A 25,659-nucleotide genomic window follows, 5' to 3' on the forward strand; every position below is an offset into this window, starting at 1 on the left:
TCTCCATCTTTATTTTTTATCTTCTTTTTTTTTTAAATCTACTTATCCTATTTATTCATTCTATTTTTATTATGTACTTCTAACTTATTTTACTTTTTTACTTTATAATCTTATCTTACTTTTTTTCTATTAGCTTTGTATCATGTCTTTTTATGTTTTTAGCTGCTGAACTCCAGTGTTTCCTGAGGGGGTCTTTTACACCAGGAGTTGGTTCCAGTCTTCTGCTGGGGTCACTGCGCTCGAGTCCTCTGGTCATGGCTGGTCTGGGGGTCTCCACACTTCGGTGTGCGGGTTCCCTTTGGTCTGACGGGGTCGGGGGTCGAGCGCTGGGGCCCCAGTATGAATGACCTTCGCCTTCTCCTGGTGTGGAAGGCCCCACTGGTAGTGTTTTCCCATGATGCTTAGTGCCATGACATGTCTCCTCTGCTTTGCTGTGCGCAAAAAATTGGGAGTGTGTGTGTGTGTGTGTGTGTGTGTGTGTGTGTGTGTGTGTGTGTGTGTGTGTGTGTGTGTGTGTACTAATTGATGGTGCGGTTTTATTCTTTTGTTTTTATTACTGTTTTTACTGTTCAGCACTTTGCGTTGTTTTTATAAATATGAAAAAGTGCTCTACAAATAAAGTTTGATTGATTGATAATTTGACCATAAACATGTGAAACAGAGTGGAGTCAGAATGTGTGAACTAACGAACTCACCCACAGCAGCTTTAGCTGTGGCAAAGGAAGTTCTGCAATTTCATGTGTTGCTGCTTCAACGGATGGCAAGAAGAGGAAGTGTGAATGTGACATATAGTTTGATCAGATGCGGTTTCTAAAGCTGCTCATGCTCATGTTTTTATCTTGCGGCTGGCTGTGCAAAAGGACAAACCACCGATTTTGTTACGGGGGTATGCGGAGGCTCAGGTGCAGAGAGGCAAACCAACACAGGAAGTCTGGTATAACAGGTTTAATGACTGGTCCGGTCCGAGGGCCGAGTCCGAGAGCGGTGAGACGAGGTGCTGCTCCAGCCAGCAGCGAAGGACAGGTCAGAGGTGAGGGACTACTTCTTTTACAGAGAGACGGGGAGATCAGGTGCTGCTTCGGTTGCAGCCAGGCGGAAAGAAGGCGAGCAGGTTTTTTGACAATTGACTGACAATAAGGGCAGAGGTTAAAGGTGGCCAACATACCACTGCCTGCCTAAATCTGGACTTCATTTTTCAATTTTTATCCTATGTCATTTTTCGAACGAATACTAAGGATGCACTGTTGTTGTAGGAAATCATCAAATTTGTATGATTTTATGTAAGTGGACAAAAAATCAAACAGAAAGTAAAATCATCTAATCTTCTTAATTTCACCAGATTGACATGTTGTAAACAAACCTCCATCTTCACAGCATTAGTCCATTTAATACAGAGTAACATATCTACTGATTAGCCTGAATCAATTTGTTTTAACACTTGTTACAACTTTGTTCAAATTATGTGTGTCAACAATCTGGATCAATTCTTATTCATCTGACTCACATCTCAACACACACTGAAGTGTTGGACATCCTTGTTTTAACAAAATCCCAACCACTGGAGTGTTTCCTGTCTGTAAACATGACAAATATCTTCCCTTCATCGTGGACAAAGTTTAACAGAATATGAAAATCTGACTGCAAAGAAGAACTTTGCTGCTTTTCAAGGGTGTAGATCAACTGGATCAATGTGAAAGATACACAGTGGTTTTGAATAAGCCTCTCAAATAGTTATACATATCCACTATAGGAATACAAAAGATGTGGTTATATACAGCATAATAGGATATATAGTCTGTAGCCTCCTGGTAAAAAAATGGAATGATATGTAAAATGCAAGTTTCTGAGTTTATTGCAAAAACTCTTTGAATACATATATATTTCACATTTACCTTTGATGTAAATATATTCTGTTCTGTCTTTGTCTCACAGGTCGAAGAGCAGCAGGTGCAACAGAATATACATTTCCTGAAGTAAGTCAGAAGAATATAGTTTCAATGTATTTCTCAAAAAAAAAAAAAAAAAAAAAAAAACCTTCCTACCCTCTATTTGTTTTCACATAACACGATTCTTTGATTTAATCCCAGGGTGTCAATCCTGGACAAAACTCTGGAGATGGAGCTTCAGGTTGCTCTCCAACATCCACCTACGCCACGGTGCAGTTTCCTCTGGCGCCGACCACGACCGACACGCCCAGAAACAAGTGCCAGCCAGAGACACTTTACGCTGAGGTTAACAGAGCACAGAAGAACTAATCTGAAGCGAATGAAGCGACTGCTTGAACTGAGAAGGACGGTCACAGCAGGACACTGACATCTTCAGCTCAAGACTGAATACTTTAACTTGAAGAACGGCACCTCAAGTCCTTGTTGCTTTTTCACTTTTGTGACTTTTATGGCTCCTCTTTTTGGAAAAGTGTAAAACTGATCAGTTTCAAGTCAAAAGAATCTCTAAATTTATACATTTCTGTAAAAAACTTTCTTGGACACTTTAATGTACTGTGCGCTGTGATATTTGCAAATAAGTGAAATTCAATGTGATGTTTAACATTCCACTTGTTCTCTTTTCCATGTTTTAAGCGCATGTTTTTTGTATTTCTCAGCCACGCTAGTCCAAAGCAAAACAACAAAAGAAGAGTGTCTGTTAATGAGAAATATTTACCAAGTTTCTCATTGTATTTCACTTATTTTTATTCAAACAGAGAATCCCATTGAGATTAAAATGAATCTCTGGAGCAACCAAACAACGATCCCTGCACTTTCAGAACCACTGCATTAAACCAAATGACACAGAAGATATGCAGGGAGATCCTGACTCTTCTGGAAAATAAGTGCAATTCCAGTTTAGCATATTTTGTGAAGGTATCCTGAGCTTATCTGGTGAGAGAAGGAAGTACAGGTGCCTGATTTATTTTTTTTTAATAGCAAATAAAAAGATCCAAGAACAACAATATTTTTGGTATTCTTGTGTTTTTTTTTGTGTTTTTTGTTTGTTTTTTAATAATAATGTTATTCCCTGAATTCTGTTAATCTGACGATGTTATGGTGCAATTTTTAAAGTTCTCGTCTCTGGCTTCAGGCTCCCTGCCTTTCCCTCCTCATGTCTGGTTGCAGCTCCTGCACTGGTGTGTTTCACCTCTACCTGGTGACACTGGTGCGTTTCGGGTGTCTCCTGTGTCTTCTGGTTGACACTTCATCCTGTGTTTCTGTGTTTATTCTGGTGCTCTCACCCTTCCTGAGTTGTTCAAATGAAAACATTGCTAGGACCGGTCCGAGTAATGCACTGTGATGGACTGGTGACCTGTCCAGGTGTACACTGCTCTTGTCCATTGTTTGCTGGGATGAGCTCCAGCGTCCTGTGACCCTGTGACCCTGCACAGGATGAAGCCCAACAGAAGATGGACAGATTAACCAATATGTGGCACCCTGGACATTCAGTTGGTTCTTCTCATGTCCAGATTTTGTAGTTTTGTGAATTATCTTGGTCCCCCCCACTTTTATTTTTTTGAGATTGATGTGATTGTCGGTCTTGTGTCACTGCTCACCTGCTTGGATCTCGGGCAATACCCAAATCCGCCAGTAGGAGGCAGCACGAGTATTTTCTAGGGGAAACTGGGGCTGTTTCTCAAAGCCACAAAGAAGCCAGCACAGGAGCGGACTCGGGGCAGAGAGCAGCGTATATGTTCCAAACATTTAATGTTTGTATTGCATTTGCAGGTGAGTAAAGTGCACAAGTGCCACAGATATGTTTTCATAACGTCTACCCTTGTTTCACGGTGTTGTGTTTCATTTATTTAATGCGTTTTAGATCAGTAGAGGGAGGCTATCACTAGCATCAAGTGCTGATCTGGTTGTGTATTATGTGTTGTCATGTTATTTTCATGTGTTGTGTGTTTGTAAAGATGTTTCAGTATACGTGAGCCACTACTGAAATGTGACAGTTAGTATTGTGAGTTCATTGAGTATATGTCAATAGTTAATAGTAGAGGCTGCACATGTTATGTTTTGCAGTATTATTGTTTAGTTTTTGCATTATTTGTGTTAGAAAACTGAAAACCCACAAAGAAGTCATCACAGGAGCGGACTCGGGGCAGAGAGCAGCGTATATGTTCCAAACATTTATTGTTTGTATTGCATTTGCAGAGCCCCTGTATGAAAAATAAATCCCATTGGCACGTGGACATCTGGTGTCATCCTTGTGCACGTGCAACAAGTACAAATTAATTCAGTGGACATCACTGGACGCTCATAGACCTTCATGTAGGTTTTTTTTTTTTATGTATAATGTATTTCATCAAGAACCAAAGTGTAATATTTATATTTGAAAAACATCACACATCATGTCTTTGTTTCAGGCCACTTTTCTCTCTGTTTGTTCCTGTCTACTTTTACTCAGTTTTTGATTAACTGTCTCCTCCCTAAAGGGTGTTTCCTCTTTCTGAGTGAGAATAACTGACTTCATGTTGCACTTTGCAGATCCTCTTTTCTATTCATCCTTTTCCCTTCATACATCCAGTGTTCCTGTATTTTCCCAGTGACTCCTCAAGTACCGACCATTTTTATTCACAGTGACTGGAGTTTTGGATTTACCTTTTGAATACCGTATTGGCCCGAATATAAGACGACTCCGATTATAACACGACCCCACTTTTGAGGATGCAATTTCTGGGAAAAAACATCGTCTTATATTCGGGCCAATACGGTACTTTAACTCCAGAGCTCATTTTTTAGAATAATCAATGGAACTCAACTGTTTGCATTGCAGTCGATTGAGCATTTTAACTTCTCAACACCTCAAGGCTTTAATACTATTGCTAATAGTAATGAAAGTTATTTTACCAGTGATTAAGGTTATTTTACAAACCTCAGTAAATGTTTCTTTGAGAACTGTGGTTGTTCTTGAATTTCACACCCCTTCATTTGGAACAGCAGGTATGTTTGTCGGTTATGTTGAGGAGGGGCAGAGGGGTCCTCACCCACAGGAAACATCTTCACAGTTGGATCATCTGTCACAATGCTGCAGGTTGTGGTTTTCTGGCTTTTCCTGCTTCAAGGTAAAAATGTCATTTCTGAAAACTTTTCAGGTTCAAAAAGTAGACAATGAGTACAGTTAGAAAATGTCAGTATCTCAGTTCTGGTCTCGGTTCAAAGCTAAAATATAGTTAAAAATGTTAAAGATTAATTCTACAACAGCAACCTGTGGCAGTGCTGCTGCCCATAATCCCTGTGACCTTTGTACATATTTGGACCTATGTCACTAGCATTTCAGCTTTCTTGACCTTTCTAAAGAAGCTTGAAGTTGGCAGCATGACAGATTTGTTCATTTATTTGGTTGGTGTTGTATTTTTTTAAGATAAAGTACTAATGGTTCATAAATTCATGTAGCAAAAGTTTCCCTCTTTAATTTATTACAGTCTCAGTATTTTTTCATGATTAGCATGGTTCAATTAAGTTTGTGATGGAGACTTTCTTTTTGTAGTCCAGGTTTTTAGATGGTTTATCCTGTAACTTCAGAATCTTCACATTAACCAGCCATGATATAAAGTACAGCTTTGTCGATCTCCTCTTTTCCTTCGGAACTTTTTTTAATCTCAATTCTACAGAGATCACAAACTGCTGGACCTGGAACAGGATATAGACCCGGATAATAATTTCTTTTCTAACATTAAAGACAACTGCTGCTATTATACGGATGAACAGTATAACCACACCATCAAAACTGACAGCAAATTATCAATAATCCATTTCAGTGGCAGAAGTATGTACGCAAACGTCAGTAACATTAAATAATATTTAAGACGATTTATAAAACCATTTAAAATTATTTCTATATCTGAAACATGGATCAATGTTGATAAAGGACTGGATTTTGAACTGGACGGATATGAATTCTATTGGGTAAACAGAAGGAACAAGAATGGAGGACGAGTGGCTCTGTATGTTGATCATAGCTTGAACTATAAAGTAGTGGATGATATGACTGCAATTGATAATTTGTTAGAATGTGTGACAATCGAGCTATGTGATGAAAAAAGCAAAAATATAATAATCAGTTGTATATACAGAGCACCGGGTTCTAGTATAGAAGCATTCAGTGACTGGATTGGGGATGTGTTTTCAAAGACAAATCAAAAAGTTGTATTCATCTGTGGTGACTTCAATATTGATTTATTGAATCCAAATAAGCACCCAATGATCGATGAATTTATCAATACCATGTACAGCTTCAGTTTACATCCAAACATCACTAGACCTAGTAGAATCACATCCCACTCTGCTACTTTAATAGACAACATATTCACAAATGATATTGAGAATAATACAGTTAGTGGACTACTAATTAACGACATTAGTGATCACCTCCCAGTTTTCACAGTTTATAATAGCAGTTATTATAGAGATCGATCAGAAAAAACCCCAAAATATAGACGAGTGAGGACGGAAGAGAGTATGAATAAATTGAAGAGGGATTTACTGGTGCAATTGGGGTTATGTATATAATGAAAACAACGTTGACTGTGCATATGAAACCTTTTTTGAAAGTATTTATATCATTATATGATACCATGCCATAGTAAACCATACCATAGTAAACAAAGATACAAAGATCGACCCTGGCTAACAAAGGGACTACAAAATGCCTGTAAAAAGAAAAATGCACTGTATAAAGAATTTATAAAACAGAGAACTAAAGAGACAGAAGATAAATATAAAAAATATAAAAACAAGTTAACCAATATTATACGGGTATGGAAGGAATATTACAGTAACATACTACATAATAACAGAAATAATATTAAAGGAATATGGGATATATGAAATAATATTATTAAAAATGGTACTAAGCAACAATATTTTATTGATAATAGTGTTAGAATAGATAAGAATGATGTGGTCAACGGCTTTAATAATTTTTTTGTGAATGTTGGACCAAATCTGTCAGAGAAAATTCCAGATTCGTTGTTGTCAGAAGAGTGCATTGATAAACTTATAGAAAGAAATCCCTGTTCAATGTTCCTCACAGCAGTAAATGAAAACGAAATATTAGACGCTGTAAATGCTTGTAAATGGAAAACATCTACTGACTCAAATGAAATCGACATGACAGTAGTAAAAAAGGTCATTGAGAGGATTTGTACACCACTAGTATACATATTTAATTTATCATTTCAAACTGGTAAATTTCCTGATCAAATGAAAATAGCTAAAGTGGTGCTGCTTTATAAGACTGGGGACAAACACAACTACACAAATTACAGACCTGTTTCATTGCTCCCACAATTTTCCAAAATTCTTGAAAAATTATTTAATAGTAGATTAGACAGGTTTATAAACAAACACAAATTACTTTCTAACAGTCAATATGGATTTAGAGCGAATAATTCTGCGTCACTACACTAATAGAATCAGTTGAGGAAATCACAAACGCTATAGATGACAAACTGCACTCAGCTGGAATTTTCATAGATCTTAAGAAGGCTTTTGACACAATCAGTCATAACATATTACTCAGTAAACTGGAACGGTATGGGATTAGGGGGTTGGTTTTGCAATGGGTGAAAAGTTATTTAAGCACTAGAAAATAATTTGTGAAGTCGGGGGAAAATTCATCATCATGCTTGGACATTGCTTGTGGCGTCCCTCAGGGGTCAGTACTAGGTCCAAAACTGTTTATACTTTACATCAATGATATATGTAACGTTTCAGAACAGTTGAAGTTGGTTTTATTTGCAGATGACACAAATATATTTTTTTCTGGGGGGGATTTACAAGACTTAGTTGACAGGGTTAATACTGAAATGTGTAAACTGAAAACATGGTTTGACAGTAACAAATTATCATTAAATCTATGCAAAACTAAATTTATGTTATTCAGTAACTGTAATAAGAATAATCAAGTACAGCTAAGTGTGGATGGTGTGAATATTGAAAGAGTGTTTGAAAATAAGTTTCTTGGTGTAGTGATTGATCATAAAATGAACTGGAAATCGCATATCAAGTATGTACACACTAAGATATCAAGAAGTATTTCTGTTCTGAGCAAAGTCAAACATTTTCTGGACCACAAATCACTCCACATTCTCTACTGTTCACTGGTTTTACCATATTTACATTACTGTGCAGAGGTCTGGGGTAATACTTACAAATGTTCAATAAAATCATTATCCATACTACAATAAAGAGCAGTAAGGATAATTCATAATGCCAGCTGTAGAGAGCACACAAATACACTATTCTTAAAATCAAAAATATTAAAATTCACTGACCTGGTTCACTTTCTAACAGCACAAATAATGTACAAAGCAAACAATAATCTACTTCCTGAAAATATTCAAAAAATGTTTTTTAACAGAGAGGGGGGTTTTAATCTGAGGGGGAAGTTGAACTTCAAATACCAGCGAGCACGTACAACATTAAAAAGTTTTTGTGTTTCAGTCAATGGAGTGAGGTCATGGAACAGTGGAGCTCAAGCAATGTCCAAGCATGACCCAGTTTAAAAAGCGGTACAAAAACATGGTTTTCACGAGGTACAGGGAGGAAGAAGGCTTATAACAGCTGTGTGTTTTCACAAATTATTTTTGTCTGTCTTTTTTTCTTTATTTTTTGCTTGGCTTCTTTTTTTAATTTTTTTATTTATCTATTTTCTTTCGGGGGGTTTGTTTTATTCACTTAATGTCTATTTAATCTGTGACTATGTTTATTTACCTTGTCAATTTTCTTTTAAGTTAATATTGATGATGTAAATAGACGTTCAGGACACTAATTGTTAGTGGAGAGGGGGTAGGTGTAAATAAGCTTATGCTTCTTCCTACCCCTTTTCGGACATGTCGGACTCTATTAATTTGTTGGATTATTAATATTGTTTTTTTTCTCTCTCTCTCTCTCTCTCTCTCTCTCTCTTTTTTTCTACGTATATCTTAGTTTATTTATTACATTATTTATGGTATGTTTGAAATAAATAAATCAAATCAAATCAAATCAATTCTTAATACCATGTGTTAAACAAGGGCTGAATTTCCCCGTGTGGTCTTTACTGTCTGTTGAGATCATTTGGACTGAAAGTCAAATGAAAAAAGAATCAACATGGTGTGGAGACTGTTCCTTTGTCCTTTGATGGGTTGGTTAAAGAAACTAAATCAATTTCACAGAACTGGAATCAACAATATAACATGTTTAAAATGATCTGGATTCTGCATCTCCTGTTTTACAGTCCAGTCCAGTGTTGCTCCTGTGTTCGTCCAGAAAGGCAAAGATGTACTTCTGGATGTCGACAATGTGCCTGAAGACTTTTTTTTATTTGTATGGATATTTGATAAAGAGAGTTCGAGTTTAGTCACCTTTTTCCCTGATGGCAAATCACAAATCTCTCCAACTTACACTGGAAGGATTGATTACTCTGCCAAAAAGAAATATTCTGTGATACTGAAGAACCTACAAGAAAAAGACAGTGGAGTTTATACTGGACGAGTGACAACATTGACTGTTGGCGGCATCATATTAATCCAACACAACATCACAGTTCAAGGTGAGTTTTGTTACATTTCAGACACTGAACAAGAACATCTGCTTTCACATTTCCAAAACTTCTCTCTGTCCTTCCAGATGTTGTGTCTCCCGTCCAGCTGGAGGTGAACTCTGTATCAAACAGCTCACACTCCTGTAACGTCACTCTGACCTGCAGCACGGCCGACTCTCACATCAGCAGCACTTTCAGATGCGACAGTCAAAAATGTGATCAGGATGGAGGGAATCAATCAAAGATCACAAACTCCAGTTCTACTCTGGAAGTCTACTTGTGGGATGTTACAGTGATCTGTAAACACAGAAACCAGGTCAGCTCGACTGAGGACAGGACGGATATTCAACATGTCTGCTCCCAGCTGATCGGTAGGTCTGAAAGAGACAGCACCAAATGTAAACACACAGGTTGGATTTTGTGAAGTTTGAGGAAGGAAAAGGTTTTGTGAAAATAGACAAATCCTCAACTTTAAGAGAACAACACACTATAAACATTCACAGTGGGAGAACACGGTCAATCATATGGACAGACCACCAAGTTGGACTGTCATTATGGAGGCTGTCGACTCAAAAAGCACCAAGTCCTTTAGAATCTGGACTGGAAGTTATGTTGCTCTGGAGGCAACATTGTTGTTACTGTCCATCTACTTGTGCATGTGTGCAGAAGAAATATTAAATCAGAGCATTTTCAAAAAGCTTTAACCTGAAAGCAGTTGTTAAAGGGCAACTCCGGTTTTTTGACACCTGGACCTTATTTATAGGTGTGTGCATGCTCATATACTCACTCAGACAAACATCGTGCAGCTCGCAGTTCTTCAGAAGTCATTTAGATCCAACCGATGTAGCCGCACTAGCGGGGGCCACGGCAATGGAGCGTTAGCGCGGGACATAATCTCTGCAAAGTCGCTCATTTCGGCTGTATTTCTTCATCCACCGCCAGTGTTATCATAACGTCAGCTCATCTACCGTCTTCAGATGGGTCAGCTGAAGAGCTGACAGTTTTCGCTAACTTAGCCACAATTAGCTCGGATGGGAACGTTGCGGCGCTCCTCTCCCCAGCAGAGAGGCACTTTGAGTCGGCCTCGGCTGTCACGGTGCCCCGGCGTCTGACTTCCAGGGGCCGAGTTGGAAAACGGCCCTCAGCTGCTCCACGGAGGCTCTGGACACCCGCGAAGACGCACGGCTCACACGCGGCCGCTGGGCCGCTGGATGTCTCTCCTCGCCGGGAGGATGCGCATCTCTGCTCCCCGGCAGATGCGCAAGCTCTCTCCTCGCCGGGAGGATGCGCATCTCCGCTTCCCGGCGGATGCGCGCTCCATGCCGGCCGCGGGACGCGCCACGGCCGGAGCTCTCTCCTCGCCGGGAGAATCCAGATCGCCCGGCGGATGCGCGCTCCGGGGAAGCTCTGGGCCCCCCTTCCGACCGAAAGGCAACCCAGCACCGATGGAGGAAAAATACAGCCGAAATGAGCGACTTTGCAGAGATTATGTCCCGCGCTAACGCTCCATTGCTGTGGCACCCCCGCTAGTGCGGCTGCATCGTTTGGATCTAAATAACTTCTGAAGGACTCCGAGCTGCACGATGTTTGTCTGAGTGAGTATATGAGCATGCACACACCTATAAATAAGGTCCAGGTGTCAAAAAACCGGAGTTGCCCTTTAAAAAGTTGCCTTTTCTTTTGATCTGAGCAGCATTGTCACATAAACGGAGCTCTGATCAGGCTACTTTAAACTGAAATTGGATGCAGTTTATTATAAAGTGCCAAAACAAAAAGAAAACATAATAAATATTGTCAATTTTGATTCTGATCAGAAGTCTTCATTTTGGTAAATTTAGTCCTTTTTTAATAGACTCAACCATGCAGAAATTGAAATCAATTTCTACTGAGATGTTCTTTTAAAATGTGGCCGCAAATTCAGTTTTGACAGCTTCTTCCTCTCATGTGCCGACTCCTCGCTGCACCAAACACACTGAAGTTTCACACTGAACGAGGATACAAACTTTTTGTTTGAATGAAAAAAAAATTCTACTCTTCGGCCTGAACATGTCTGTGGAGAAGAATGCACTATAAATGTTGACAATTGTGATAAATTATTTTGGTGTTTTAATCTAAATACTAGGACACTTTTTTTTTTCAAAATATTCACTGACATGGTATCAATGGAAATATTTTATTAAAGTACTACTTTGTCATTTGATGATTGTTTTTCAGTTTATAAACAGCCTCGGAAACATGACCAGATTTGGATTGCTGTTGGAGTTTGTGTTTCCTTCGTAGCTGTTGGGATTTTGGGAACTTATTTCTATCGTAAGAGAAGTAAGTTCGAGCCGGTTGTGTGAGTAGTTTTCTATGCATTGAAATGAATTTCTGTCTCAAAGTCGGTTTGTCGTATCCATTAGGCTTCATTTACTGCAGCAAACAGGGGGATCTGTCTGACTCACAGCTTGTATTGATTGATTGCATTGATTCTAAAGCCTATATTTCAGGGAGTTTCTGTAAGCTGTGATAAGACATGAGAATTAAAATTGTTGTCTATTTGTCTTATAAGTTTTAGTATCACATCTTGGCATTGTTAACATCTGACATTTTTCTCAAGTTTCTCCTCTGTGTAGTTTGAATTGCTCTGATAGATCAGAGTAAAAATGACCAAGATGTTTATAAGATGTTGCAGAAATGCTATTGTGGGAATTAAAGGGTCAATAAAGTCAAGCAAGAACTTTTTATAGTAACTCATCTTGTATGTCCTGTTTCAGCTGCAGAACACGGTGTGACTCAAGATAACACAGTCTATGCAGTTCCAATGGTAAGCTTCAGGTTTTTACAATCTAAACTACATTGCACTTGTATTTGAATGGCTTTTCCAACAGCTGTGTTTGTCTCTGTTCTTTCGTGCTGCTGTGTGCTCCTGCTGTCACTTCCTCATGTGCTGCTCATGCTGCTTGCCTGTCCTCAAACAACCTACTTTGGATGATGAACCTCATCAGAAAACCGGTGTCCTGTCAATCTGCCTGTTGCTATGTGCCGCCTTATGGTGAGTTTGGCTTTTCAAGCTGTGTATTGTTTCTGCTTCTGATGTTCACACTGTAGTGCTCAATTTAAATAGATCAACAGATAGGTACGTTTGTAGGTTCAAATCCCACAGCTGAAAGGTTACCAGTGTGGCTCGCTGAGCAAGGCACTACAGGTGCTGCACAACGGCAGCTCACCACTCCCAGAATGTACTTTTTTTTTTATGTCAAATACAAACATTGAAAATGACTTCAGAGAGACTTTGTGTTTTTAAGCTGTAGAGAAAGACACAGGAAAGATCAGTTTAACCACTTAACCAAAGCCTCATGCAGAGGAAGTATAGTTATAGTTTGCAAAGATAATGCGACAAACCTGCAGTCACTTTCAGCTGTGCTTGTGGAAGTCATGTTTTATATGCGGCAGTTGTGTGAAGATTCGGCAAATATGAACTAATCAGGAATAGATAACCTGCAATTTGCCTTGCTTTTTCAAATGTGAAGACATTGGAACAGGTTGTGTGTGTTTGTGGCTTTGCTGTCTGTGTTTCTGAAGTGGAAAACATACTCATGTTCTCTGTTGAGGTAAATGTTCAAATACTTGCATTGAAAATGTTTCTACTAAAGTATAAATTAAAAGCAGGTCCTGGAACTCATTTTGAAACATTAATTCCATTTGAAACAGTAACAGGAAGTCTTGGTGTTCAGTCAACATTGATGCAAAGTGAGTTTGGACCTCTCCTGAACTGTTACCGTTCGCTGCTTTCATCATTTCACTGCAACTCAGAATCCTCATTTTGGAGGTTCGAAGAAGAATTGAGCCAGTTGTCAGAATAAGAGGGGGAGAAAATGGCCTCTGACAAATAAATACTCACATAAACACACCTTAAAATAGTCATGAATTTAGTAACAAAATACAAATACTTTATTACTTGCCCTGTCTTTAAAACCATGTCCCAAAAAACCAAAGAAAATGATTCTTTTAATTTGAGCCAGAAAGATTGTCTCAGTACAACGATGAGCTGTTAACTACCCTGATATTTCATGACACAACACATTGATCCAGAATGATGTATGCAGAATATGAGGTGAAAATAACTTTTCCATTGTTTATATTCTAGGTTGAAACTCCAAAAAGTCCAGCTGAGGCTTCAGATATTGATGAGACTTCAGGTCTTTCTCCATTTTCCACCTACAGTGAGGTGGGGCCTCACAGCGGGCCGTCAGCTGCTGCTGAGACCAAAGACAAGCCTGTAATTGAGAGTGTGTATGCACAGGTACAGAAGCATCCTGGACCATGAAAAATCTTTTCTTTCTTTTTTGATCAAGCTATGTTCAACTCAATAAGTGTGAATAATATAATATAATATAACATAATATGATATAATATAATATAATATAATATAATATAATATAATATAATATAATATAAGATAATATAAGATAATATAATATAAAATAATGATATATTTTATGAGTTGAGGGTTGCCAGTCAGTCCTCTTCCCGGATGCCTTTGGGCCTTCCACTCTGTTGTGGACTGTACTGAAGGACTGTTGGCTCCACTTCCCTGTCCTGTGGCTTCCTGGTCAGGCTGGCTGGACCCACACTTGCCTCGCCTCCTGCATCAACCCACACTAACCCCATGTGGACACCTCATGTTCAGTTTTAATGCACCACAGTTGATGATTTGCAGGGCAGTGGGGGTTTGGCAGCTGGAGGAGTGGGTGGACCACCCCCTCCAGGTGGGCCCCTCCCCCCTCTGATCTTGCAGGAGACTCAGGAGCTTGTCCTTGCCTCCTGTCCCCTGGGTTCAAGACATTTTGAAAATCTTCCTTCCACCTGAGGATGAGGTTAGAGGATGTCCTTCCTCGCTGAGCACAGCTCAGATCAGGTGAAACGACGACACAGTCGATGTTTGACTTGAGACCAAAGCAGCTCTGCTCCCATGAACACTCACGAGCATCCCTGTGTTCAAGCAGGATGTTTGTTTTGGATGATGCAAGTGAAGGACAGAAGTCTAACAACAACTCGCTGCTTGGCTTCAGATCGGCCAGGACATTCGTCCCCATCACCCCCTCCCTGGTTCCGCAGTCATTTGCAAAACTTCTGTATCTACTGGGTAGGGGTGAGCCGAATACTCGTTTTAAACGAGTACTTGTTATGGATAATGCATTTTTTCCAAATCTGAGTACAGCCCGAGCATTGTCCGTCATTATTCGTACTCGTGCTGATGGGAGATCCTCATTGGTCCTTCATTCTGCTCCGTGCTCCACCAAGACGACAGGATCCTTGTGAGAGAAGCCAATCAGTGCTGGTAAATTAAAAATTCGTTATTAAATTTCTTTGTTGCGCGCATTGTGCCTGAGGAAAACCTTTTAAAGCGCGAATGTGCACGCTCGGGTTTTTTTTTTTTTCTTTTTTTTTTTGGGGGGGGGGGGTGTTTAAGTTTAGTTTTTACTCGCGTTTTTTTTCTTTCCTTTTTTCTCTTCTTTTTCATAATAATTTGGGCTTGTGCTCCACCGGGAGGGTGTGAGCTGTGGGAGAGAGATGATAACTGGACCGAGGTCCACTACGATCGGCGCTGCAGCCGCGGACAGGACCAGGAAGCTCAGCAGGGGGGATCAGAGATTTTCCGGGACACCAGGGAGATTCTGGTGGGGACCGTGGGGGGAGGCAGTCCCAACCCAGAAAAGCCTGTTCCTTTCCTTGGACTTCGGCTGGCGTCCAGACAACAATTATAGAGAAGCTATTATGTAAATTCATTCATACACTTAAAAATATTAATGTTCTTTCTCAATAAAAATACTTGTTCTGTAAATAGTTCCTTTACTGTTGTGACGAAAAATATTCAAATCTTTATTCTGAGGCTGTTGTGTGAATAAATAATTATTTAAATAACTTTAAAAATGTTCATGTTCTGACAAAAAAAAACTTGTACATTGAGACTGTTCTGTAAATAGTTTTCAAATAAAGAACAAATATAGCAACTTCTGAGCAATCCGTATCAATTTCAGACTTAAAATAATGCACCAATTTCTGCCCCCACCCGATTTCCGGTTAAACCACGCCCACTTCCGGTTTAGGCCACGCCCCCCCGAGTACAGATACGGATACAGATCATTTGGATGGGTAAACAGATACAGATACAGATAGTAGTGTACTCGCTCATCCCTACTACTGGGAAGTATTGATGTTTTTTTTTGTTGTTTTTTTTTAACTGTGCAAGAGTTCATATAAGGAAACTTCTACATTTCAGTTGTTTCTCTTCCTGTATCTAACTTAAATACTACTTACTTAGATCATAAAAAAGTGAAGTTGGACATTGAGGGAGGTGAAGCTTGTGTGAGCTTTTCGGAACGTAAGAGAAGTTTAAAACCACTTCTGCTTCACTGTTCTTTCTTTTTTTTTTTTTTTTTTTTTTTTTTTTTTTTTTTTTTTTACCCTTGTCCTGTTCGGTAGCTGGGGCGTGCAATATTGTATGATTGTAGCCTTTTACTATCCGAACAGATTTTAATATTAGCAGCAGGATGAGACTGAGTCTCCTCCTGCTGCTGCCTTTATTTAAAGCTGGCATCCGGCATGGCTACCGGACAGGACCGGGACGGAAACGCTCAGAGAGCAGGGACAGAAAGAGAGAAAGATAAAGAGAGGGAGAACGGAAGGGCGGGGGGGGGGGGGGGGCACAACCTATGTACAAAGTCACAATACAAAACAGTGTTGTCGACGCACCACACGCAACCTAGAACAATCCCAAACCCCCAATCTAGACAACACCAAAACAGAGCCGACAACCAACACAGAAAATTACAGAACCATATATACATTTTTTTTTTTTTTTTTTTTTTCCCCCTTTTTTTCCAAACCATATTAGTGAACAGACCAGGCCACAAAAATAAAAGGAGGTGTAGGGGAGGAGGGAAATGCAAGGACACCACAAACCGTATTTTTTTTTTTTTTTTTTTTTTTTTTTTTTTTTTTGAATATAGCTAGTCGTAACTAGTAGTAAACTAGGGGCGTGCATCAAGAGAGGTCTGCTACAGATCACCATTAGTCTAACCACCACAAGAAGACAAGGTAACCCAGTATGTAAAGAGTGATTAAAGATCAACGTGATCATGTGAATATGATGGTGACAGTGATGGTGATAGTGATCATGCATATATGACCTCTGACCTCTGAGAAGGCCAGAAGCAGGCCAGAGAGGCCCTCAGAGCCCAGACAGCCGGCGGACATCACAGAGCCCGGATCCAAGCCGCCCCCCCAGGCAGACGCCCACGCTCCAGTCCAGAAACGGGGCAGAGGAAAGCCCCGGCCGGGGACCCCGGCAGTCCCGGGGCCCGGGCCCCGCGGAGCCACGACCGGCAGGAGCCGGTCCACCCCGGGCGCCGGACGCCCGGGGCGGGCAGGGCCGAGAGCCCAAGGCCCAAGAGCCCAGGAGCCAACCCCCCACCCAGGCGAAGGGCTATGACCCACCCGGGAGAACCAGCCCACACGGGCGGCTACCCACCCCGGGCCAGTACACCCCCCAGCGCTCCGGCCACGCACCCCGAGATCCAGGGCATCACCCCCCCCCCCACCACCCACCACCCCCCCCCCCCCCCCCCCCCCACCCCCCCACCCCACCACCCCCACCCGGAACCCACCCCCCCGCCCGTCCCCCGCCCGGCCCACCCCTCCCACCCCCTGTCCTCTCCCGCCTCACTCCCCCCCGCCCCAACCCAACACTCATACCCACTCACTCATACTGACACACACACATGCACACACGCACACACACAACCACTCATCCCTAAACCAAACGCACACACACACACACTCACATTCCAACACACTCACACCCTCTCACGCACACGCTAACAAGCACGCGCACGCACACGCACACGCACACACACACACACACACGCACACACACACACACACACACACAGTCCATCCTACCCCAAACACACTCACATTCCCGCGTCATCCAACTGTCACATCCTGTGGGAGACACCCCCGGAAGGCAAGGGAACACCGAACCCCACATCCAGAACCCCCCGCCACCCACAACTGCCGCCCCCACCCCCCCACCCCCCCGCCGCAGACAGGTATGCTGCTTCACTGTTCTCACAGTAACAGAAACAGTGTTTTGGAACTTTCCTATATCTTATCTGATAAAAAATGCACTGTGTTTCCTTTCCTATCTTTAGAAAAGCTTAGATACAGGTTACTGCCATCACAACCGAAATTCTCTGTTACCTAGAAACCCTTTGTTGAATTTGAAAAAATACTATTTTGATATATAACTGAAGGTTGGAGCTATCAAAATTTGTTGACCCTGTCTGTTTTTATTTTTTCTGTTTTTTTTTTTTTTTTTTTCTGTTTTCTGTTCTTGTTTGGAGCCAGGGGAGAGGGGAGGGAGAGGGGATTATTTTGTGTAATGAAAAAAAATGACTGTTGTTATATGTATATTATTTGAAAATAAGAAAAAAAAAATGCACAGTGTAAAAATTGAAACATCAAGTTTTGAACATTCATAATATGTTGTTTAAGTTTTAATTTATTTCAACACAAAGGCAGCATGATGGTTACATTTTGGCCTGGTTTTAATAAATGTAAAAAAAAGAAAAATGGAGTGAAATATTGTCATATAAACAAATGTCTTCTAAAAATATTTTGTCAACTTTATTTTTTTACACAATTATTTTAGAACTGCGTGTTATTTTTTCGTAAATGTGTAAATGAGTTTCTCTTTTTTTTCCGACATTTTTCTGCAGACGTTTCATGCTGTAGTTATGCAATGGGATCTGTTATAGAAACAGATGATATGAGGCTTCGTCCAATAAGAACACAAGTTTAACAACAACTTGCAAATCTAACCGTCAGGGTCTCTGTGACTGAAACATAAAACCTCCACAAACCTTGGATAAAATTAAACATTAGTTTAATCAAAACTAATTTTCAGGACAAGGGGACAAAGTTTAACCTGGGTGAGGCTTGAGAATGTGATGGAAATGAAAGCTGCTATGAATGTCCTTTAATATTTCAACTAGGAAATACTTAACTGTTCCTCTGGTGTCGTGCCGTGGTCCAGTCTCAGGAGTGTATCACTTCTTCATTTGGCCAGTGGTGGTCTGGAGGTTACAGGAATCTGTTTGGAGGTTTGCAGGTTCAAATCTCGTGAAAGGTTACAGCTGCATTTAGAGTTTTATTGACTTGTCATGATGCAGTGAGGCCTGACGACTTTACGGAATGATTTCCATCACTGTGGATGGAAGGCAGTGTTCAGGGGAAGCATGGGGTGGAGCCAGGTTTCACCTTAGTGTCTCTCTGCTCAGCCGGAGTTGAGGAGAGAAAGAAATAAATGGCATCAAACAGTCAAAGTGTTTCCAAACTCAACCAACATTACTGAATGTAGAATGCAGAAGAGTTCTTCACTTGGCTCTACAGGTTTGCTGTTCTTATTGTAGAACTTTCTGTAACTCCTGTCACTAATGTCTCTTTCAAAATGTCCCAGTGTGAAAGAAATGCTGTGCTTTGTGAAATTTATTTTTATACTGTTATTTAAGTTTTTTGCTGTTCTTTTTCACTTGGTTTCTTTCTGCCAACGCTTCAACTCATTCGCGATATTATTTGCCACAGCAATAAAAAGGTTTATATTTTTTTTTTATTTATTCTTTTCTAATGAAACACCAGACGTCCATGAAATCATGGCAAATAAGTAACAGTACATTATTTTAGGCTTAATTAGGCTTTATTGAAGTCAACAAAGTACAGCAATACATACTTATGAGGTGCATGTTTATTTTATAGGGGGTTTGGTGATTGTGGCTCATGCTGATTTCCACTTTTTCAGATAACATTAAAAAATAAAAATTAATGTGTTAAGTCCTGATAACTTTGTGGATATATAGCCCCAGGGGGTCTATGAATACAACGAAAAGCTCTGAAGAAAAGCTGGAGGATTGCCTGAAATGTACCCTGTGTTCATGTCTTTTGATGTTCTGAGTTAGACCTCTGAAAATTGTAACTACAGTTTGCTTTACTCTCTCACTATTTTTTTTTAAATTCCCTGTCTTTTGTCTTCCAATTGATAAGTTCATTAATATATGGGGTTTGGGGGGGGGGGGGGGGGGGTGCTTTATTGTATTTAATTTAATTCATTTATTTTATATAGTTGGCCTACTTTTATTTCTGTACGCATTTTCCAAAAACTACAGTTACATGATTGTAAATTGTTAAAGACGTACTGCAAATTAATAAAGAAACCTTGTTCAAAAAAAAAAAAAAAACCTCACAAAACTTGATGAATTTTTCCTTGAATGCCAAACACTCAGAAGAAAAGCAAACACACTATTCTCAATGTAACATTCTTTGTTTTTCACTGTTTGAACTTTATCTTGGATTCTTTTTAATTTTTAGATTTCATTATCATCATATTCTTATCTTATTATCTGTTAGAAAGAAATAATTACTGGATTTGGTCCTTTCATCACTTCTGTATTCTTCCACTGTAGCACTGTTGATTTCACAAATGAACGGTAAAGAAAAATCTTATTTCTGTTTCTTGAGTTTGAGAAAGAGATGCACACTGATGAGAGCAGAGACCATGAGGAAGAGACCGGCAGAGAACACCACTATCTTCAAACGGCAGAAGGAAATGCCGTCAGAGACGCAATGTGAAAAAGCACTGGATGTGTGAGTGACACTACAATACAACGAGAGAGGAAGCAACAAGCAGACAATTCCTATTATCAGATAGATTACATTTTATTCAGTAATTTCCTAGATTTATTATCTTTATATTTTTCATCTGAATTAATCTTTTTCCAGACCTACCGGTCAGCTGGGAGTAGACATGTTGAATATCCGTCCTGTCCTCAGTCGAGCTGACCTGGTTTCTGTGTTTACAGATCACTGTAACATCTGACAAGTAGAATTTTGGAAAAATCGCAGAGCGCAGCTGCACTCTGTTACTATAAATAGCGCGTGACAGACGTCAGTGTCACTCTGGGGGCTTGGACTTTTCACAGATATGCATGAGACTTACCTGTCGCACATGTGACGGCCAGAAGTCGAAACTCATTATTATTATTATTTTCTGACCAAATTCCGGTTTCTTTTGGGTACCCCCTCGTACATCATCCCATACTACACTTGTAAGATATTGCTCCAATAAGACCCATCCATGAAGAAACTAATAGCAGTTACAGATGCCTCGAAGATGACTGTAAATGGCATAAACAGTGTTAGTTCCAGGAACTGTAAAATAAACCTGATCAGTGTGTCGGAGCCTATACAGTGTATGATACGGAACAAGATATTGCTTCAAGTATTCTGGATAGTCAAGGTAGATGCATTTAAAGATAATCAGCAACCAGTGATAGTTTCTTCTAGCAGAAGGTGAGAGCCAAGACAACTTCTCTTATAAAAGGCAGTGGTGTGTCCTGTATTTCGATTTGAGGGACGCTTACTTTCATGTCCCTGTTGCGCCGTCACACTGGCGGTTCCTTTGGTTTGCATTTCAAGGGAGGCTCTATCAGTTCAGGGTCCTCCCATTCGGGCTTTCCCTGCCTCCTCGGGTGTTTTCCAGGTGCGTGGCTGCAGCTCTGTCCCCCCTGCAGACTCGGGGCTTGACGATCTTGCCCTACCTGGACGATTGGCTAATCTGTGCCCTGTCTCGTGAGGACGCCATTCGGGACATGCAGGCGGTGCTCGAGCACACTGCCGCTCTCGGCTTGCGTGTCAACACGGCCAAGAGCAACCTGGTCCCCACACAGGTGACCACTTTTCTGGGGATGGTCCTGAATTCTCGGACCATGATGGCATGCCCCTCACCTCGGCGGGTTCAGGACATTTTGGAAATGCTCCCACACTTCCAGCGCGGCAGAGCCCCGCCGTATGTTCTCTACCTCCGCCTTCTCAGCAAACTGGTGGCAGCGTCTGCAGTGGTTCCCCTGGGTCTTCTATCTCTTCGTCCACTTCAGATGTGGCTGAACAGTCTACACCTGAGCCCCGAGCAACACAGCCACAGGCGCAGGCTACTCGTGTCAACTCAGTGCCTGACGTCTCTCTCGCAGTGGCGGGAGAGGCGCTTCATCACACAAGGGGTTCCTGTGGGTTCCCTACCAAGCCGTCGGGAGATCGTTCATACGGATGCATCTCTCCGGGGTTGGGGAGCAACATGGCAGGGGCGCATGGTGCAGGGGACATGGTTGCCATGGCAACAGGGGCAGCACATCAATATCCTCGAATTGAGGGCTGTGCTTTTGGCACTGCAGCAGTTTCTCCCTCATCTACGAGGCCGACGTGCTGGTCAGGACCGACAACACCAGTGTGGTTTTTCACATCAACCACCAGGGGGGCACTTGGTCCGTGGCTTTGACAAGGCTGGCCACTCAAATCCTGACTTGGGCGGCTCCACATCTGGCCAGCCTGAGAGCACTGCACATTCCGGGAGTGTTGAACACATCAGCGGATTTCCTGTCCCGGCAGTCACCGCTATCAGGGGAGTGGCGCCTTCATCCGGAGGTTGTGGACCGGGTCTGGCAGACCTTCGGCAGGGCAGAGGTAGACCTGTTCGCGTCCAGGGAGTCCACCCACTGTCCCCGCTGGTTCAGTATAACGGACGACGCGGATTCTCTGGGCCTGGATGCGCTGGCGCACGACTGGCCCCAAACGCTGCTATACGCCTTCCCACCTTTTCCCCTGATATTTCCTACAATACTCAGGGTCTCTCAAGAGGGGCATCGACTGATCCTGATAGCCCCTTTTTGGCCGGCGAGGACCTGGTTTCTTCTGCTACTCAGGCTCTGCTGCAGCTCGACGAGGCGCCTGCCATCAAGGAGGGAACTTCTGTCCCAGTTCGGGGGGAGGATCCTGCACCCCAGTCCAGACCGCCTCCAGCTATGGGTGTGGCTGCTGGAGGGCCGGGGGTCTCATTCTCAGAGTTCAGTGGGGACATAGGCCACACCATCGCCAATGCCCGGGCTCCATCCACATGACAGCTGTATGCCAGCAGGTGGAGGTTCTTCGACAGGTGGTGTCAGGACAGAGGTCTGGATGCGGTTCAATGCCCGATGCCATCCATATTGGAGTTCTTGCAGGAGCTGTTCAACCTGGGTCGCTCGCCATCTACACTTAAGGTGTATACGGCTGCGATTTCCTGCTGGCACTAGGGTTTTAATGGCCGTTCTGTTGGGGGTGACAGGATGGTCTCATCTTTTTTAAAGGGTGCTCATCATCTCTCAGTCAACCAAGGGTGCCGACGTGGGACCTGTCTTTGGTGCTCGAGTCCCTGCGGGCCCCGCCATTCAAGCCCCTGGGTCAAGCAGGGTTGAAATGGCTGTCACTGTAGACTGCGTTCCTCTTAGTGATGGCCTCGGGTCAGGGGCGGACTTACCATTAGGCAAAACTAGGCAGTTGCCTAGGGCCCCAAGTTCCTGGGGGCCCCATAAAACTCCTCATACACTTAAGGTTAATACAGTTATTGCTTATTTGTACACATTAATTATGTTTTGATTGAAATCCTGTCGCTAAAATGCCAGCAGAATGCTTATTGTACTATGTGTGTCTCGGGGGCCCCCTTCAGTCTCCACTACATTGGATCAGTCCATCTTACTGCGCATGTGCAGAGAGGATCCAGGAAGACAGCAGCAAAACATACGAAAACAAACGGCGTGAAGACAAGAGAAGAGCAGAGAAAAGAACAGAAAAGAAAAAGACGATGAAAAAAAGCTACCACAGCGGTGCTGAAAAAAGAAGGAAAAAGGAGGAAAGCAGAAAGCTGCTCTCAAAATGCCCCAAAGTGACGACTTACTTCACTGCGGCAGCGGCAAGCAGCAGCAACCCACCACGGCCCCAATCCAAGTTGTCTCTGACCACGCCGGCCCCAAGCCAACTCGGCCCGACCAACTCGGTCCCAAGTAACTGTTCCAATGGAACAGAGAACATTTAGAGCAGCCGCACTTTGTTTTTATTTTTTTAATTCTCGTGAACGTCTGTGTGTGTCTCTGCGATCAGCGGATGGTACGTTCAGGAGCGTTGGAATGTTAATTACTACTAAAAATAACCGGGGTTACAATGGCTACATGTGAAGGATTTGTGTGAGTCCCCCTGTCCCCCCCTAAACTGACGCCAATGTGCAGATGGTTTTAATGAGACAGATGTTGCAACTGAGGCTTTACTGTTCATGGTATTTATCATGTTCAAACTCAGTATGAATCAAAATAAAATACAATATCCACAACAACCAGCAAGTGTAACGGCGACGTCAACACCTGTTTGGGAGGGTCAGTTGTCGACGTGTGGAGATGAGCAACTCGTGAGTATCAAAATGGCGTGTGTGTTGTCTTCTCATTTGAGAGGGCCCCATTCCTGCCTTTGCCTTGGGCCCCAAATTTGTTAAATCCGCCAATGCCTCGGGTAGACGAGTGGGGGAACTGCAGGCGCTGTCGGTTGGTGACACGGGCTGCAGGTGGAATGCCGATGGCTCTGGTGACACTCTGGCCTGATGCCTCTTTCCTCCCCAAGGTGCTTGGTTCTACAACTGTTACGCGCCCCCGCCGACTGGCGCGTTTTGGGTCTCCGGCTTCAAACGAACCACTGTGTCAAGTTCGGGCACTTGAAATGTACATACGGGCTACGACGGGTGTCCGTCAGTGTGAAAGGCTGTTTATCTGCCACGTCGGGCCTCGCATGGGCCAGGCCCTGTCAAAACAACGACTGGCCCACTGGGTTGTGGATACTATCAAACAGGCATATCTCTCCCTGTCACCCTGTCCTTGTTTTGTAAACAGAAACAGTGGTAATGTTGGCGGCAATTAAATCAAATTAAATGTGTTGTCTACAGGTCTTGCACTCCCACCGTCTGAACGATCCACCACTGAAGGCCTGGGCCATCATGGAGGCATCAGGAGCCAGATCATCTGGTCACTGCACATGTACGGCTGGAACAGCAGAGACGTGCACACATGTTGCAGCTATGTTGTTTAAGCTGGAGGCGGTTGTCAGATACAGAGACATGATACCAAGCAGCATCAGAAAAGTGGGACCAGAAGTGGGACACAAAATTGACCTCATCACTGCAAATGCAAATGCAAAGAAAAAAAAAAAAAAAAAAAAGTCGGACACATTTACCACAACACATTACGTGACAATGACATGCTTCATTGATGTTAACTGCCATACATGTAGTTCTTACTGTTGTGTTTTTATTTATCATTATTTTGCTGCTGTTGAGTGTGTGGAAAACATTACATTCCAGAAAAAGGAAAATGTGTCACTTGTCATTTCAGTACTTTTTCCCATACTCACTATTTGTCTTCACAAAATTATCAAGATGTAATTACTAATGAGGAGCACAGCTAATTATCAAGTTACTTATGTGCTAACAAAAAGCAATAACTCAAAAAGACTCAAAGCGTCAGTGACAAGCTTTATTATTGTATGTCAAATACAAAAACGTGCTTCCACAAATATTAAAAACAGTCTGTGTGGCATCCTGACTGCTGTGTGTGTGTCATCTTCTGTGAGCAGCTGACTGCTGTGTTCCTCAGCATCAGGTGTCAGTCCTCATTCTGTTGATTTTGTCCAGGCTCCGAGGTCCCCTCCTCGGTCTGCAGCTCTCCAGTCTCTGCATCCCAGCGGATTCCCATCTCTGGTGCTTGCGGTGACACTTTCCTTAGCTGCTCCCATATAAATCCACCTTGCAGAGTGCGCTGCATTTGTCGGTGTGACTGATGTGTGTCCCAGATGTAGGGATGGAGCCCAGTCTGGGTCAGTCTCCATTATTTCATAGGCTGGTTGACCTGCAAACACAGGTTAGGTTTTATTGAGAAAGCCAGTAAACACTGGATGCTTGCATGACATTGCACACTGGAAGGTTAATCACACATGCTGCCAGGTCAGATTGTGAGTTACAAGGACTGTAAATACAGGCAGGTGCAGAGGGATTTGCTGTGCTGATTGTTTCTCAGGCTGGAACATCGTCTGACTGACAAGCTGTTGACTCTTTTCTCCTCTAGGACGTATTGTACATTTAGTTTGATCAATTCTAGCAAACAAATCAATGACTGTGTGTTTATTCTCAAAAGGAAATCAAATCTGATGTGTTGATGTGTGTTGCAGTGTACCAGGGAGTGTGTTTGTCTCTCC

The 25,659-nt window shown here is 42.2% G+C and overlaps 1 protein-coding gene across 6 annotated transcripts in view; it reads left to right on the forward strand.

Annotated features, from left to right (window-relative positions):
* The window catches only part of LOC115404883 (SLAM family member 5-like), an 83,636-nt gene extending 58,593 nt beyond the window's left edge, over positions 1-25,043 (forward strand). For 2 of the 6 annotated variants that reach the window (XM_030114237.1, XM_030114238.1), the window contains 2 exons: positions 1,933-1,973; positions 2,088-2,929. In XM_030114237.1, the coding sequence (XP_029970097.1) occupies positions 1,933-1,973; positions 2,088-2,313 (267 nt within the window). In that variant the 3' untranslated portion in view covers positions 2,314-2,929. Of the gene's footprint in view, positions 1-1,932; positions 1,974-2,087; positions 2,930-5,000; positions 5,054-9,210; positions 9,526-9,602; positions 9,888-11,730; positions 11,836-12,272; positions 12,323-13,645; positions 13,802-24,355 lie in introns of those variants that run through there. The other 4 variants (XM_030114234.1, XM_030114235.1, XM_030114233.1 and 1 more) reach the window with 4 other exon arrangements.
* Positions 25,044-25,659: the final 616 nt, after the last annotated feature.

Source organism: Salarias fasciatus, chromosome 18, assembly GCF_902148845.1.
Source record: "Salarias fasciatus chromosome 18, fSalaFa1.1, whole genome shotgun sequence".
In the NCBI taxonomy this organism is placed as follows: Eukaryota; Metazoa; Chordata; class Actinopteri; order Blenniiformes; family Blenniidae; genus Salarias; species Salarias fasciatus.